This window comes from Asparagus officinalis, chromosome 3 (assembly GCF_001876935.1).
Source record: "Asparagus officinalis chromosome 3, Aspof.V1, whole genome shotgun sequence".
NCBI classification, from domain to species: domain Eukaryota; kingdom Viridiplantae; phylum Streptophyta; class Magnoliopsida; order Asparagales; family Asparagaceae; genus Asparagus; species Asparagus officinalis.
In genome coordinates, this window is record NC_033796.1 from 71,464,248 (window position 1) to 71,481,927 (window position 17,680).

Genomic DNA, 17,680 nt, shown 5'->3' on the forward strand with positions numbered 1-17,680 from the left:
ATATTTTTGCTGAAAACCTGGTTTTCTAAAAACAATTAAAAATATTAAATCAACTCAAAAAATAGTAAAACTTGGGAAAATGTTTATACATATGAAAATAATCATGTTAGAGAAGAAATTTTTGAAATATTATTTCCCATTTGTGAAAACTTATTGTTTTGCAAAATGTTTAAAATATGAGTTTGTTAAATACTTGATTTTGGCAAAATGATTTCAAGCAAGTTTGGAAATCTTTTTGAATAGATTAATAGATTTTGGATACAACGTAAAATAATATTGTTTAGTCTATAATCCAAAATCACAAAATATAAAATAATATGTGTGTATATGAATAATTTGAACTTTAAGTATAAACACACAAAGTATAAACACCTAAACTAATATACCCAAGCTAAATGATCTCGAGACGCTTGATCTTGGGCGATCCTCCTCTTGGTAAAAGGGATGAAGCACAAACTCGTATATGACTTGAATTGTGACGGTTTCATTCCAATTTCACCATCCTCCAAGATATCATCATTACGCTCAATTCCATTCAACCTGGATTGCATATAGGAGGAAAACATAAATACTAGAAACCACGATTAGAAAACTATTTATTAATCATCAAGACAAGATTAGACAATAGGCTCATAAACATGAGATCTAACATCGAAGGCTTCAGCTGCCCTGGATGCTGCCTTATAAGCTCGAGCTTCCTCCATGTCCATGTACTCGTAAGCTTTCGTCATCTATTGTTCGTAATTGGCGACTGGCTTCTTGGCTAATGAGTTGGCCAGTTCATTGTTTTGCAGGCCAACTATAAGGTAGACACAACGATTGAACTCCCTTGGTCATTAACCTCCAGCCACATCACCTGAAACCTCTTGAAGTAGGCTCAAAGGCTCTCCCTAGGCTCCTGTCTCATCTGTATCAATACATTAAAAGGCAACTTCTGCTTGGTGTCGACCAAGAAGTGGTGGATAAACTTTCGGCTTAGTCGTTTGAAGCTGCTGATGGACTTCTTCTCGAGGGCGTTCCACCAGAGCTTGACGCTCCTTGACAAAGTAATAGGGAAGCACCAACAAATGATCGCTTTGGACTTCTAGAGCATGCTCATCATATCATAGTAGTTTTGGACATGCTCGGTGGGGTCTCCTTCGCCCTTGTTCTTCTCCATGTGGGTCATCTTGAATTTCTCACATGGAGCGTTCATGATATCGTCGGTAAGGGGTGTTCCCGCCGATGGCTTTGGCGACAGGTCGGTACACCTTATCATATCCCGACACGCTACGGGTGGCTGAGCGGACTAGAATAGCATGCTAATGATGGAGAGTCTTTGACATTCCTCCCGTGGCGTGTTCCTTATGGCGACTCGGGCCGGAGCTCTCGCCAGTGGCTTCTACGTGCTAGGGGAGACGTCGACGAGGATCCGCTTGGCGGGTAGACTGGTACGGCGGCGAGGTTCCGTGCTTGATGCAATCCCTTCGCTGCTTGGCGGCAGCATGAGGAGTCTAAGGTGGGACCACTTGCTGCGCCTCTAAAGTGGGATGAGTCGCTGAGCGCTGGTCACCTGAGAGGGGAGGAATAGCGGAATTAGCTTGTTGTAGTGGTGGGAACTGGCTGAGGAGCTCACTGTTGAAGGTTGTGAGCTGCTGTTAGAGGGAATGAGAGATCTTCTGAGCAGTCTCCTCGAGTTAGGCTTAGGTGACATAACCCTGATGCGGTCCTCTAGGGGTGGATGAATCAACCCTTCGCTCATAACAATACATGCTTGCTCAAAAATGAGAGAAGACCCCACGGTGGGCGCCATACTATTGATGGCTTATAATCACATAGCTAAATTAGTCGGAATAAGGTTGATCATGGCCGTTAACTTCTGCAAATATATGGTTTTGAGTAGAGTTGTTTTTCCTTGTGTGTTCAACAACTCGTAAAAGAGGGGCACTGTACCAATAAGATAGAAAACACCATAACAGTATTGTATCGGCAAATAGTGTCACTGTACCAATAAGATTCAATAGGATTTTATGTAGAAAAACAATATACTAGTCCAAGCATTTTGCCTAAAAGAGGGGCTGTTTGGTTCACCCATTTTTTAATTAATGGAGAGAAATATGAAAGATGAATGTCTGAAATGTCCAAAAGTTTTTTCGGCTATTTTCTATTCCTATGTTTTGTTCAAATTGAGATTACAAAAATAAGTTTATATAAAGTGGAGCAAGTGAGAAAGTTTTATGGAAAGTCGCATCCTCTTGATTTGGTAGCAAATTGGGTGGAATTTTGATTGCCATACTTCTTTCTCTCTCTCCTCTCATATTTTTTCACTATTAAAATTTGCCTCATCGCATTTCTATAAATGCTCTTTTCCCATTTTCTACCCATGGAAGCGAAAATAAGAGTCCACATAAAATAGCGCTTCATCAGTCTTTTCTGATTCTTAAAAAGAAAATTGCTGGAAAGGGTTGGGAAAACCTTTTTAGAATCCTTTTTTTTATTCCTTTTCTTTTACAATACGAACCAAAGAGGGCCCTAGTCCAAGCCCAAGCCCAATTGCGTTGTCAGCCCACTGCGTCTCTGCTGGGTTCAGATAAAAAAACCAGCACTTCATCTTCCTCCATATTCCTCTTTTGGTTTGAGTTATCCCAGTTGTGACTTAGTAAGAGCGAGAGGAAGGAGTATGAGGGTCGCTGCTCTTTCGACCTGCGCAATTTCTCCTTTGGCTTTCAAACCCAAGGTTCGATCTTATTCCTTTCTCTTATTTTATTTTATTTTATTTTCTCTCAAAAATTATTGACCTCCGATTGCATTAACCAGGGTTTTGGCATGCATTAACGATATAGTCAACTATAGAGTTCAATCCAAGCTATTCCCCTAACCATAATTTGATTATAGTCACCGCCCGATATCATCTTAGGAACAAATCCCAACTTAAACCCTAAAACCTGTACTTGAAATTCATTATTTAGACTTTTATAACTTTATTGTGAGGCATGTATTTCCAATGCAATTTAATTGAAAAGAAGATAATAATTGGCGGGAAAAGCTTCAGGATTAGTATACTTTGACCTTGTCTCTATCATAAACACCGACGTAAACACCATCAAAAAATTTATACACATGGTCACAGATTGGGTAGAACTGTTACTTGCTACAGTGGTAAACCCAATTGTTTGAGTAGATTGATAAAAGAGAAGAGATAGTGGTTACATAGAAAGAGGAGAAGAGGTGGAGGGGGGTGGTAAGAATGCATCCCTTACTGAGCTGCAGTTAGGATAGATAGAAGAGAAGAGGTGGTTATTTTAGCACAGAGAAAACGCGGACGTAGATTATCCTTCAATTTCTTTTTTGAAGCCAACATCTTTTTCTCTCACCATATTGGTAGCAACATTTGCTACAGTTTTTTATTTACAAGTTGCAAGTTCATTTACCATTTCTTTCTGAATGCAACGTTGCAAACCAAACACTGTATTTACAAACTCGGCTTGCTGCATTTCCATCTAACCAAACAACTCTGAAAATATAACTGGTAGCATGTGGGTACTACTTTAGTTTTTAAAAGCAGCAAAAACAATAGCCTTCCTCACCATTCTATGTTTGAACATGTTACCTAACCCTCTAACGTCTCAGAAGATGCATCTTATTAATGATCGAAATCAAAGAAGAAGAAAGAACAGATTTTGAGGGGGGCTCCGATAATGGGTAAGGATTTGATTTATGTTTTTCTTCGTTGTTGTTTCTGAAGGAGATCGACCTTCCTTTTATAGGGGCTAACCCCATTATCTCCACCCCCTCAAATTCGCCCCTTGAGAGAGATTCTCTCAACAAACCACGTTTCCACGTTCTTCTCAACAGAGAAACGAACGTTGATTTGGTCATTAATGACCGAGTCAAGCTAACATCTCCCACTTGACCAAATCAACCAAGTGATATGCCTCTCACTATCAGTGAGATCAGATGTTTATGCTTACCATTACCCCCACTATCCGTAGAGAGTAACTCTTATATCATTATTCATGAAATTTTACTTGGACTTATTTATTCCTAAGTCCCATCAAGCTTACATGTTTGATAAAAGATTCTGCTGGTATTCTTTTTGTCAAAGGATCAGCAATCATATCTATAGTAGGGATATAAGTCACTTTGACTTCTCCCTTTTCTATAATATCTCGAATATAGTGATATTGGATCTCAATATGTTTTTCTTTGGAGCTATTCGCGTCACTATTGATTAAGTTAATTGCTGCTTGATTATCACAATAAATATCAATAGGTCCTTCTAACAAATTGAGATCAAGATCAATCAAAAACCGTCTTATCCAGACAGCATTTGTAGTTGCCATACTACAAGCTATATATTCAGCTTCTTGCGTATATCTAGCAACACACCCTTGTTTATTGCTACTCCAAGAAACATCTCCTCCTCCAAAGATGAATAAGTGTCCCGAAGTGAACTTTCCATTATCTTTATCACCTCCGAAATCAGCATCGGAATAACCGAGGAGTTCAAGCAAATCAGCTTGATAAACTAACCTATGAGTCAATATACCTCTGATATACTTCATAATCCTTTTAACAGTTTTCCAATGTGCTGGTCCTGGATTACTTTGATATCGACTAGCTAGACTCACAGCATAAGCTATATCAGGTCTGGTGCACAACATTACATACATCAAGCTTCCAATTGCTTGAGCATAAGGAACATCTAATGGCTTCTGCCCCTCTTCAGAGCTTTGCTCTTTACATAATCTCTTTCACATAACCAACGGAGTTAGTGTCGGATTGGAATTCTCCATTCCAAACCTTTTAAGAACTGATCTTAAATATTTTTCTTGGTTTAAACTTAGCATTCTAGACTTTCTATCTCGAATTATTTGAATTCCAAGAATATATGATGCATCTTCCATGTCTTTCATCTCAAACTTTTCGCTAAGATCTGTCTTGGTTTTATTCAACATTTCTATGTCATTTCCAGCGAGCAGTATATCATCCACATATAAGGATAATATAGTAAACTTGCTCCCACTTTTCAAGACATATACACAATTATCTAATTTATTTTGAATAAAACCAAGTTTAGTAACTGCATCATAAAATTTGAGATATCATTGTCTAGAAGATTGTTTTAAACCATATAGAGATTTTATTAATTTGTAAACTTTATGTTCCTGTTCTTTCACCTGAAAACCTTCAGGTTGTTGTATATATATTGCTTCCTTCAACTTTCTGTTAAGGAATGCAGTTTTAACATCCATTTGGAATAATTCCAAATCAAGATATGCAACAATAGCCAAAATAATTCTAATGGATGCAAATTTAGCTACATGAGAATATGTCTCCTGAAAATCTATTCCTATCTTCTGGTTATATCCCTTGGCAACTAACCGTGCTTTGAATTTATCAATAGATCCATCAACACGATATTTTTTTTGAGCACCCATTTGCATCCTATGGCTTTTCTATTTTCTGGTAGATCACATAACTCCCATACCTTATTCTTTTCTATGGAATCAAGTTCTCTCATAGATTCTAGCCATAAAGTTGATTCATGTGATTTCATCGCATCAGAAAAGGTTAAGGGATCTTGTTCTTCTACATTTGTATCTACAGAGAAACATGATGGCTCACATGAATACAAATAGTAATCATTCATCCATGAAGGTTGTGTTCTTGGTCTTTTGTTGCCTACAACCGATTGATTAGGTACATTATTTTTCATATGTATTTTATCATTTTTAATGTTAGGTTCATTCACAATATCAGGATCATTAGTGGGAACAACACTGTAATAATCATCATCTATTACAGTTAGAGGTTCTGTTTCCTCTTAAACTATTCTTCTTCCTCTAGATTCTCTAGAAATGTAGCATCTCTGTTTTCAATTATTCCTTTTTCTTTATTGTAGAACTTATAACATTTTGACTTTTCTGAATACCCTATGAATCTACACTTTATTATTTTAAAATCCAACTTATCTCTAAGTTGACATGGAATGAGAACATGGGCTATAGATCCCCACTTCCTGAGATGACTCAAATTAGGTTTTCTCCCATTTCATAATTCATAAGGTGTAGATACAACTGATTTGGTGGGAATTCTATTTAAGATGTAGTTTGTAGTTAATAATGTTTCTCCCCAAAAATTTTTAGAGAGACTAGAATGAGACAACATGCATCTAACTACATTAAGTAATGTTCTGTTTTTTCTTTCAGCAACACTATTCTGTTGTGACGTACACGACATTGGTGTATTTCTTTTAATTCCATGTTGAACACAATAACTCTCAAATTCTTTAGAGTTATATCCCCACCTCTATCAGTTCTCAAAATTTTGATTTTCAATCCAAATTGGTTTTCAACTTCTGTCTTATATCTCTTAAAGCAGTCAAAAGCTTCTAATTTTCTAGATATAAGATATACGTGTGCAAACTTAGAATAATCATCTATAAAAGTAATAAAATATTCTTTATTACTTTGAGTTTTTACACTTAGGGGACTACAAATATCCGAGTGTATCAACCCTAAAAGTTCATTGGCTCTCTGTCCGCCAATAAAAGGTTTTCTAGTTATTTTATCAGTTAAACAATATTCACATGGTGGCAATTGAACATTAGATAGTGCAGGAAGTAAGTTCATTCTGATAATTTCTTTTATTTTTGAAATACTAGCATGTCCTAATCTAGAATGTCACAATTCAGACTCAGAAAAATAACAGGACAAGTAGTTCAAATTCGAAATTTTATTATCAGAATTATTACAAACTACTGGAAGGATGCATAATTCATGCTCGGGCATATATTTTCCCATAACATACACTTTATTATTCTTGTCTATAGAAACCTTGTTATTATAGAACTTAACTTCCAGTCCTTTCTTCATCAAGCTGGGAATAAAGATCCGATTACGTCAAATTCCTGGCGCATAGAACATATCTTTGAGAACAAGAATACTGTCCCCAAGATCTAATCTATACGAACCAATACCTTCTACATCGAGATATGTATTATTTCCCATATAGATTCTCTGTTCTCCTTTCTTAAGCTCGGCGAATTCTATGACTCCTTTCTTATCATTTGCAATATGCCTAGTTGCACCGGAGTCGATCCACCAACCACTGATATCCGTCATCACAGCATTACATTCCGTCACACCGACGAATTCTCTTTTGCTAGTACCTCCTTGTTCTGAATGCTTATAGCCTCCCTTATTCTCCTGCTTTTCACCTTGTGGGCAATTAGGCTTGAAATGCCCGAACTTTTCACAATTGTAACAGGCTCCGCGGCGTACTTTCTTTCTCTTGAACTGCTGTGACTTCGGTCCTCGCGGTTGTGATTTACTAGGACCAGGGCTTTTATAGCTTACAATATTATGCCTCTGGCGGACATAATTCAGCTCCTGCTACACCATATTCAGTTTTGGTTCCTTCCTACTGGCTATTAAGTCATGTTCTATCGCTAGGTACATAGGAAGATCAGTGACAGACTTAATGGCATGATTTATTCTTAATGTGGTGGTAGCCACAGCAAGTGAAGGGGGAAGACTATTCAAAACGGTTGCCACTTGCATTTTTTTCAGGATTTTGATCCCAGCAGTAGATAAGTCCTTAGCCATGACAATCATTTTACTTATATGCTCTACGATGTTGTCTCCCTCTTGCATACGACAAGAATTATACTTATGCAAAAGGAGTTGGTTGTTAACTTCAGAAGCAATGTCGTATTTTTCTTTTATTGCATTCCACATGTCCATGGAAGTCTTATAAGTTGTTAACTTCAGAAGCAATGTCGTATTTTTCTTTTATTGCATTCCACATGTCCATGGAAGTCTTATAAGTTTCAAAAACTTTGTCGTATTTTTCTTTTATTGCATTCCACATGTCCATGGAAGTCTTATAAGTTTCAAAAACTTTGATTAAATTATCTTCCATGAACATGAGCATAAGGCTTTTCGTCTTTTTGTCTTTCGACTTCCACTGCTCAAACCCTTTCTTTTCTTCAGGTATTGATTTATCAGTAAGGGTTGGAGCAGTGGTTTCGATTACGTCATCAATATTATCATGGATAAAAGCATATCCTATTTTTCTATGCCACATATCATAATTACTGCTCTAGTTCTGATAGAACGAGTTTACTAGCCATTCGGTAAAGAACTAAAACTAAATTTAATTTAAATATGTATAAGGTTGATATATTGACAATTATACTATAATATAATAAAGTTAGACAAAAAATAAATAAATAAAATAAACCTGATTCTTGAGAGTTGAGAAATGAAGCTCCAATTTGAGTGAGATTGTCACTTAGCGGTGTTGATTGAATCAGCACTTGTCGAAATTGGTTTAGTCTGAATTGTGGAGATGATCTGCTGTGTGAAACCAGCTTTGTGCGCTGCCCTCCACCTGGATAGGTGAAACAGACCTCAACAATGGTCACCCAAAGGCCCAATTAGAAGGCCTAGGGGAAAAGGTTAATGGTTCAGGGGGAATTTATGTTATCGTGGGATATATATATATTCTAGGCCCAAACTCAAAAAAAATAAAAGGCCCAACGTTCCACAGATCCACTGGATTAAAAGCTCTTGACAGAGCCTTAGTCCTTCCTTCTATTTCCTCTTCTCCCCCAAAAGACTTGTCTTGAAAACAGAAATTGAAGCTTAGTAATTGAGATCGCTTCTTGATGCAGCGAAGGAACCGAGATAGATGGGATTACTACTTCCTCTCCGTTCGAATTCGTCGTCGACGCGATGCTCTTCGATTTCTCTCCTTTCCGTCTTCGTCTCCGATTGAAGCAGCAGAGTCGGCGATCGATCGAAGCAGCACCTGTGTCGTCGTCGGCGACGACTGCGATCTTAACTCCCAGCAACCTTTGTCGTGGTTGCTGATCGTAGCGTCGTCGAAGTCGATGGAGGCGCAGTCGTCGTTGGCTCTGATACCAGTGATCGAAATCAAAGAAGAAGAAAGAACAGATTTTGAGGGGGGCTCCGATAATGGGTAAGGATTTGATTTATGCTTTTCTTCGTTGTTGTTTTTCTAAAGGAGATCGACCCTCCTTTTATAGGGGCTAACCCCATTATCTCCACCCCCTCAAATCCGCCCCTTGAGAGATATTCTCTCAACAAACCACGTTTCCACGTTCTTCTCAACAGAGAAACGAACGTTGATTTGGTCATTAATGACCGAGTCAAGCTAACAATTAATAGTGGAAAAACATTGCTCCCTTGCAAGAAAGAATTAAATCTTGCAGATCCATTCTTAATCCATCGGCTCCTCTCCGAGACTCATGTATATGTTCCGAACATTTTGAATTTGCCTTGGTTTAATTAGCAACCATTGAAGTGTTGTCACCCACTTATTGCCCAACATACCACGGGCAAGCAATCCAGAACAAATAATCATCTGAGATGTGATCAAAGTTCAATAAAGAAGAGTGAGTATTACCTGAACAAGGTACCCTATTTTTATTGGCTCTTTGTGATCATGTCATTGATTACCTTGTTTCCCATTATATTTGTTGTAAAAAACATTATCTTCTAGTGTCAAATGCTTCGGATAACTGTATGCTATCCATTTTTTCTCTTGCCTTATTAGTAGAAGACAATTGAGTTTTACTGGATTGCCTCCACCTTAACCTTTTTTTTTTTTTCCTTAACACAGTTCCTCTCTAGAATGTAAATGACTCAAACCAAGATCTTCCATCTTGAGGTTTTCTACAAAGGATCCTGCCAAATCTTTATCTGGTGCTCTCCTGTAATTTTCATTGAACTCTAGCCTTTATGCAAATATCCTGTCAAATCTTTATCTAGTGTTCTCGTCTAATTTTCATTGAAGCTGGCCACATGAACATGCTTCAGTCAACTTTCTTCAAACCAAACTGACGAGATTGGATTAATGGTATCAAGCTCTATGCCTCAATAGACTGTTGATATCTGCCATCTTCCAACTATACAACACATGACTTCTTCCCTTAGACCTATGCAGCATAGCCTTTCTTATTTTAGCGCGCAGGATAAAAACCCTTTTATCTAGTATCTGTCTCATCTACTTGTTAAATTATGACTGAAGAATAGATTCAAAACCGTCCACCATCTAATTTTTAACTATAGTTTCAGGGGGATATGCATTCACATTATTATGTCAAACCATTTCCTTTTAGCATATGTAGGCCTAGAAAAACTCCTCTATTAGTGGTTGATTTATATCTAAAGATAAATCTACATTTGAGAGAATATTATTTCCAAAATATTTTGTTAAATAACCTGTCACCTCTTTACCATCAATACACAGACAGATTTAGATATAAGGAAAGCACAAACCCTGACGGCGTTTTTAACATCAATAAAATATGTATGTGTGTATGTATGTCAATATGCAAATTTAGATATAACTATAGAAAAGCACAACCACGAAACCTAAAATTTATAGTGGTTCAGTGACTGTCTACATCCACTCTTCCTGATAGCATCCTCACTATTTGAGAATTTCACTTAATATTGCTCCAACTTGAAAACTGAGTTACATCTTGATCATATGAGAGTCAATGGGTTCCGTGCACCTTGATCTCATGGGAGTTATATGGCTCTGTTACTCAATCCTATTCCAATCTAGAGATCGTGTGACGTCTTGATCTTACAGGAGTCGGACTGCTCCATTTCATGGACCCTCTAAACCTAGAGAGCTAACCTAATCAAAACAATGTTCTAATAACTAGGAGATCAAATAACACTAATAAAGATCTCTTTCTACAGGATAGAGATCGTTAAGCATAAATAACAATTAGTCTATACTCTTGCAAAAAAAAGTTAATCATAACTAGAAGCACGAAGCTCTAATCAAGATCCGATTCTAATAATGATATAAATAATATATGAATCAAAGAATAATAGAATTGCTTAGAGAACTAAGAAACTGAAAACATGAGATTTGAATTCGATAAAGCTTGCTGCTTTTTCACCCAAAAAACTCTTAAAAGAATTAGACGTATTAGATCAAGATGGCTGAAGATCATGGTGAACATCGCATGAAGTTTTCTTACAAAAAGACTAGAAATATAGACTCAAGAGGTTGCGAATATTTCAGAATTTTCTTGCTATTTTAACCCTCTTTCATTAGCTTTTTATCACTAAGACCGAAACTCTATTTGTTGGTTGTTGGTAGGAGACAAGACCATTATGTACCATATGTAACTTACCCCTAGCTCAAAATCATTTTAAATTAATAACGATTTGGAATCAACTTAGAATAGCAAGGAACAACTAAATCCCATTGTTTTAAAAATTAATAAGGCAAAAATAAAATCTTATTCAGGCTAGCTTATGCCTATCAGATGACGGCCAGACGGGTGGTCAGATAGCAGACACATTGTCTAGAAGAGTGGTCAGTTGTCCGGCCTCATGTCTCTAGACTTTTGCGAAGTATTTATTTTTCACTTGGATTATTATGGTTTTGCTACTGGTTCACTAAAACGATTATAACTTGAGCTCTATAGCTCAGAATTGACTCAAAATTGATTTTATGGACTCGTAGCTGAATGGGAAACAATCCTAAAAACTTCAAAGTTGAAATTTATTTGATGTTATAAATAGGAGTTTATAGTTAATACCTAAACATCTAAACACTGTTGCATATCTTTTATCTTGATATGGTTGATGTGCATATTTCTTCCTCTTTGAAGCTATAACTATTTATCTTCATATGATTTGGCGTTTTATGACCACTCTTCAAATGTTCAAGCTTGTGCTATTGATCGTTGTATTTGTAAATTTTATCATGAAAACACCTATGCTGCCTGGCTACTTCTAATCTAAAGCCGTACTCATTCCCAACATGGATCCGTACTCAATTATACAATACAAATGTTAACTTAAAACACTTGTTATACATTTTTGGACATATATCATACATTTCACACCCACTTCTTGAAACTCGTTAGACATAGGTTAGGTTTCAAATTATGATTTTGAAGGGTTGTTTGGATGTCTAGTTCAAAAACTAGTGACTTTTCAATTTATAATCCATGTAATAAAAGAAACATAAAACTATTATAAGACTTTTAATTCTCATCCTTGATCTCCTATAAATTATTAATTCCGATACATAATATATGTGTATAAAAATATTTATATAGCCGTGTCCCCGTACCCTACCTTTTACAAATTTGCCATGTCATGTACCCGTACCCATACCAACACTCGTACCCGTATCCACACCCATGCAACATAGCGAAACAATGAAGCAACAACTTCCAAACTCCATCACTTTATATTCCTGAAATCATTTAGAAATACTAAGCATGCAAAATATAGCTTGTTATCATTAAAACAGAATAAAATTAGAAATCATAAGTCAACAGAAAGTGCCATTGAGTTTTGCTATAAGCCTATAACACTTCTACTGTTTTGCTGTAATTTTGACTTGAGATATTTGTTTTCCTCTTTCTGGATTGCTACATTCAAAAAGTAGACATAGAAGTCAATTTTGACCTGAACTATTTTTTTAACTCTTTCTGGGCTTGGAGCCTAGGTAGCATAGATACGGGTGTGGACACGGATACGGACATGGGGCACATCAAATTTGTAAAATATAGGATATAGGGACATATATGTCTGTGTGTGTGTGTGTTGGGGGGGGGGGGGGATGGCATTTCAGCGAGACAATCCGTGTACGGCATGGGTCAGACACGGGCACGACACCCGAAACGCCATGTTACCTAGTTGGAACTCATATTCTCTACTACACAATGCTCATGCTTGATATTCTCTTTAATTTGTCGATGTATCTTGACTCTAATACAAAGAAGTCAATTATTGTTTTTGCATGATCCGTAATGCACATATTTGTCAATAGTTCATGTTTAGAAAACTCATCTTGCTTAAGGATAAGGTTTTTTCAGTCTATAGCCGGTGAGGGTTTGATGTTCCTTCTGATGTAAAATCAATGACTATTCGGGAAGTAGAACTTGTGTGTACATAGTTAACAAGTTGACCTTCCAAGTTAAGTTCTCTTCTTGCTGGGCATGGCTCAGTAGGTGCCATGGTAATAAGACCTCCAAACCAGTCTACGACAGAAAAGTAATGTCAATAATTGTTAGTTCTGGTGACAATTTAGCATTAGCCAAGGGAAAAGTTTAGATTAGATCAAGGTCATAACTGCGAGGAGCAGCCCCCAAATCCTATTAATGTCAGCACTGTTCTACTCTTCCCTCTTCTCAATTTTCATTTTTTCCAAATTTCCATATTAACAGGGGTAAACGTACCTATTTACCCATTACATGTTAAAATTTAAACAAATGTTATGTTGGGAGGTAGTGGGTGAATTGGTAAATTCGTAATTTTATAAGAAGTATATATTTTTTCTTTTCTTTTCTTTTCTCTTTCTTCTTGTCCTTTCTTAATAATTTGGGAGCCTACATAATTAGCTTATATTAGGTTATAGAAATACAGTAGAAATTGATTAATTTACTGATAATTATTATATGTAACTTTAAAAAGATGCTATACCACCACTATATAAATGAAATAGTAAATATGAGAAATTTATTGGACAAAAGAGAGGATCAAGTTCAAAAGAAGATTATTCTCTTTACAAACATCTTGCGCTCCCTCCATGTCTGCTACTAAATGCACTCTCTTTCCACGTAAAATGATGATATTTTTTCAAATTGTTTATAAAATTAAAAAATACCAAAAAATAGCTTTTTTAATGAGTGCAAATGCACGATTCAGATTTCTAGTTAATTTTAATGATTTGGGAGACAAAATCTTGAAGTACCTATAATTTGGACGAAATGTTTTGGAAAAAAAAAACTCGTAAAAAGTATGACCTCAGGAGATGGTGGCTGAAAAGCTATACACCCTTTTATTCACTCAAAAATAGTAAATTTCCCTGGGTGTTTTTCCTATCTCTATCTCTGACCCCAAATTTTCTTTCTTTTTTTGTTGTCACATTGGCTTTTGAAAGATAAATCTAGACCTCAGATCCTCCTTGCACTTTGATTGATTGTTTGTTTGTAAAATATAAACATTTTCTTGACTTATTTTCGACTGCAGGCACTGCTCAGACCTTGTAGAGAATACCCAGCGTATCATGGTTACTTACTACAGTCTAAATCATATAGGAGACGGTGTTCTATAGGATGCTCCATAAAATCATCTTCTGCACATTTTGGTCACTCGAACAATCTTGCCTCCTACCTAAATACTTTGGTGGACAGTCTAAGGGACACCTATTCCGAGAAAATCAAGGAGTTCCCATGGAGGAAAGCGAGGTCCATTGCCTCAGAGCAGTTCTTCATTTTTGCGCAAAAGGCTCTGAAATGGTCCGTTGTGTTGCTGTTTGGCATTAGTTTTCTATCTGATATATTCATAGCGGTCTCAAAGAATAGAGAGCTCCTTATTCCGCTTGGTCTTTTCATTGGTGTGACTCTTGCGGATTTTTTGAAGGAATCGTTTCAAGAGTTATTTCAAAACAGAGCAGAGGTGTGGTTTTATCAAATAGGATTTTTTTTTTGTGGTTTTTATTATAGAGGGTTTTTTCGATATTGGTCTTTTAGTTCTTTCATGTTTTGAAATTAGTCCCTCAAATATTGAAATTTCTATTAGGTCCTCAAATTCTTCAGTTACTTTGTAATTACTCCCTCCAATCAAGAGTAAAGCAGCAATTAGAGGGATTTATTTGAAGCACCTTATGAGGAACTAATTCCAAGATAATTAAAGAATTGGGGCACATAACAATAGCATTTCAATGATTGGAGGGACTAATAAGTTGAAAACATGAAAGATTTAAGGGAATTATGTGGAAAAGACCCTGTCATATATTGCCTATTGATTATTGTTTACGTTTACTTAAGACTTATGTATGTTTTTTGTTGGATTTGGAACAGGGTGAAGGATTTCCCAGGAATCTTTTAGGCGTAGGATCATTTTTTGTGTTTGTCAAGTTGCTATCTTTGTGCTTCAATGTGCAAGGGAGGATAGCTTTATCGCATATTGGAAATGGTGGATTGATGCAAGTTTTGTGGTTGGCTCGAGAACTGCAGCGGAGGGATGATATTGAGATGAAGGAAGAGCAACCAATGGAGCTCTGAGAATGCATTAATATTCAAATGAAATTTTTATCATATGATAGGATATTATGCTTTTGTACCTATGGAAACATAATCTTGTGGGCATGAAGCTTATGCTTTGTGTTCACTCAGTCGAGAGTGCCTTATGACTTTTGTATCTGCCCATCTATGTATCTATGCTTCCAAAACGAGAACATCAAGTATATTGTTCGATGTTTTATATGTTGAAATGAGCTGATGAATCTGAGAATGGAACATCTTATACTTTGTTGTTTTCGGTACGGTAACTGCCAAACATAATCTCTGATGGTAACCTGAGTCTGTTGCCTTTTTTGGGCTAGTACTATGAGAAGAGTTCTATCACAACTAGTCATCAACCTCCGTACTAGGAACATGAACATGATGAAACTTCGTACTTGATTTTGGCAATATCCTTGTAGAGCCCGAAAATGAAATCTCATTCACTTTTGAGGTAGGATGGAGGTGTATTAGCTCCGTAGTTAATACAAATAATATTATCAATTGCTTACATATAGTTAAAAACAATGGGACAGCCTAGTCAATATTATCAATAGTAGGAGTTGATCCTCGGATGGTAACTTCTTAGTGCACATTGTCGTTGGAACGGTTTGAGTTTTTAAACTGCTTCAAATTCTTTTGCGAAGGGGAAAAAGAGAAGTATAATAGAAAATGGTGAAAAAAAGGATTAAAGCACAAAACAAAATAATATATATTTCTAAATCAATATGTCACATCAATTCGAGTCGTCATCTATTCCGATATTAGGCAAGGTTGTTGTAATAGAAAAGAGATACACATTGTTGTACCTCAAAAATTGATAAGTAAAAATGAACTCCCCTAAAACAGACACTCCCCTAAAACAGACACATGTCATGTTTAGCTAGTCTGTCTCCCCTCTAATCAGGGAACCCAACCTAGACAAGTGCACAGTCGACCTATTTTTAGAGACGGATCCAAGACGAAAGGTGTCTTTAGGTCAATCTCTTTACCAGAACCCAATAATAATAGCGCTTTCGGGCCTAGATCAGCTCAAGAAGTCAAAAATTCAGAGATGAATGACGTCCTTCCCTCGACTTCAGTGCGGAATGTCTCGAAATACGAGTTGACCTATCAGCTTCGTCAAATTAACCTACCTATGTAACCCAATCACCATCACATTTAATGCATGGCCAGAGTCATTATGACCCTTCCCATCAGAGTCATAATGACTCCTCGGACGATGCGAACACTTCAATCTCCCTGTTGCTGTCGCATTAAATGCAAGAGTGACTAGCTTGCTCTGCAACCGACAAGTGTAAAAAGCCACCTGATCAAACTGCTCGCACCAACCCGATCAAGTTACCAAATAGCCCCCCACAGAGTCCTATAAATAGGGGTCATTTCTTTTGCATGAAGGTATGCACAATCGAGTTCAATAGTACCATTTATATACGTTATAATACATTTAACCTCTATTAAATATGATTTTCTAGGTGAAGATTAAAAGCGTGCACATGCACAAACACTAAACATTATATCCGGCCTACTAGCGGTGAGATAAAGTAAACTACCTATCATACCTCAATATAGTTTTTGGTCTACTTTCTCACCACTTTCATCTATATTCAACTTGATGGAAGTGCTCATCAGACTTGGTGCATGCTTGGAGTTTGACATCCTAAATTTCTTCACTAACTCTCTTACATACTTACTTTGTGAGACAAAAATTCCATCATCACATTGTTTGACTTGGAGGCCAAGGAAAAATGTGAGCTCTCCCATCATATTCATTTCAAATTGCTCTTGCGTTACTTTTAAAAATTCCTTGCACAAAGATTTATCAGTAGCTCTAAAAATAATATCATCAACATATATTTGAACTAAGATAAAATCACTTTTGCTTTTCCTAACAAACAAAGTATTATCAATCTTTCCTTTTGAAAAAAAATCATTCTTAATAACAAAACTAGAGAGACGAGCATACCAAGCTCTTGGAGCTTTTTTCAAACCATATAAGGCTTTTTGAACCCGGTAAACATGATTTGAAAAAATGATCAATAAATCCAGGGGGTTACTCAACATAAACCTTTTCATCAATAAAATCATTTAAAAAGACACTTTTCACATCCATTTGAAATAATTAAAAAAAAAAAATTAAAACTAGCAAATGCTAAAAACATACAAATTGACTCCATTCTTGCAACCGATGCAAATGTTTCGTCATAATCAATGCCCTCCTTTTGATTGTATCCTTAGGTGACCAAACGAGCTTTATTCCTAGTCACTATACCAAATTCATCAAGTTTAGCTTTAAAAACCCATTTTGTTCTAATAACATGAAAATCTTTAGGTCTAGGAACAAGTTTCCAAACATTATTTCTTTAAAAATTATTTAATTCATCATGCATAGCTAAAACCCAAAATTTATCATTTAAAGCATCATTAACACGTTTTGGTTCTATTTGAGATAAGAAAGCAATATTACCACATTTACTCATGGCCTTTGAGCGAGTCATGACGCTTTTTGAGGGGCTTCCAATGATTTGCTCCTTATGGTGATCCAGTGCATACTTCCAAGTTTTAGGGAGTTCTCCTTGATCATCCTTTTGATAGGTTCCAACTTCCCCCTCTTGTGTCTTTTGT

At 36.4% G+C, this 17,680-nt stretch overlaps 1 protein-coding gene across 1 annotated transcript; it reads left to right on the forward strand.

Moving 5' to 3' along the window:
- Positions 2,588-15,301, forward strand: LOC109834313. Its single transcript, XM_020402308.1, has 3 exons — positions 2,588-2,716; positions 14,022-14,450; positions 14,855-15,301. Exons 1-3 carry the CDS (start codon positions 2,660-2,662, stop codon positions 15,056-15,058), a joined length of 690 nt encoding a protein of 229 aa, XP_020257897.1. The 5' UTR covers positions 2,588-2,659; the 3' UTR covers positions 15,059-15,301.

What these genes read in the sequence shown, in the direction of transcription:
- LOC109834313 (XM_020402308.1), top strand. Translation starts at nt 2,660, where the DNA reads ATGAGGGTCGCTGCTCTTTCGACCTGCGCAATTTCTCCTTTGGCTTTC. An exon ending in CTTTGGCTTTCAAACCCAAG is followed by an intron (nt 2,717 to 14,021) that starts GTTCGATCTTAT and finishes TTTCGACTGCAG; the next exon opens with GCACTGCTCAGACCTTGTAG. An exon ending in TATTTCAAAACAGAGCAGAG is followed by an intron (nt 14,451 to 14,854) that starts GTGTGGTTTTAT and finishes GATTTGGAACAG; the next exon opens with GGTGAAGGATTTCCCAGGAA.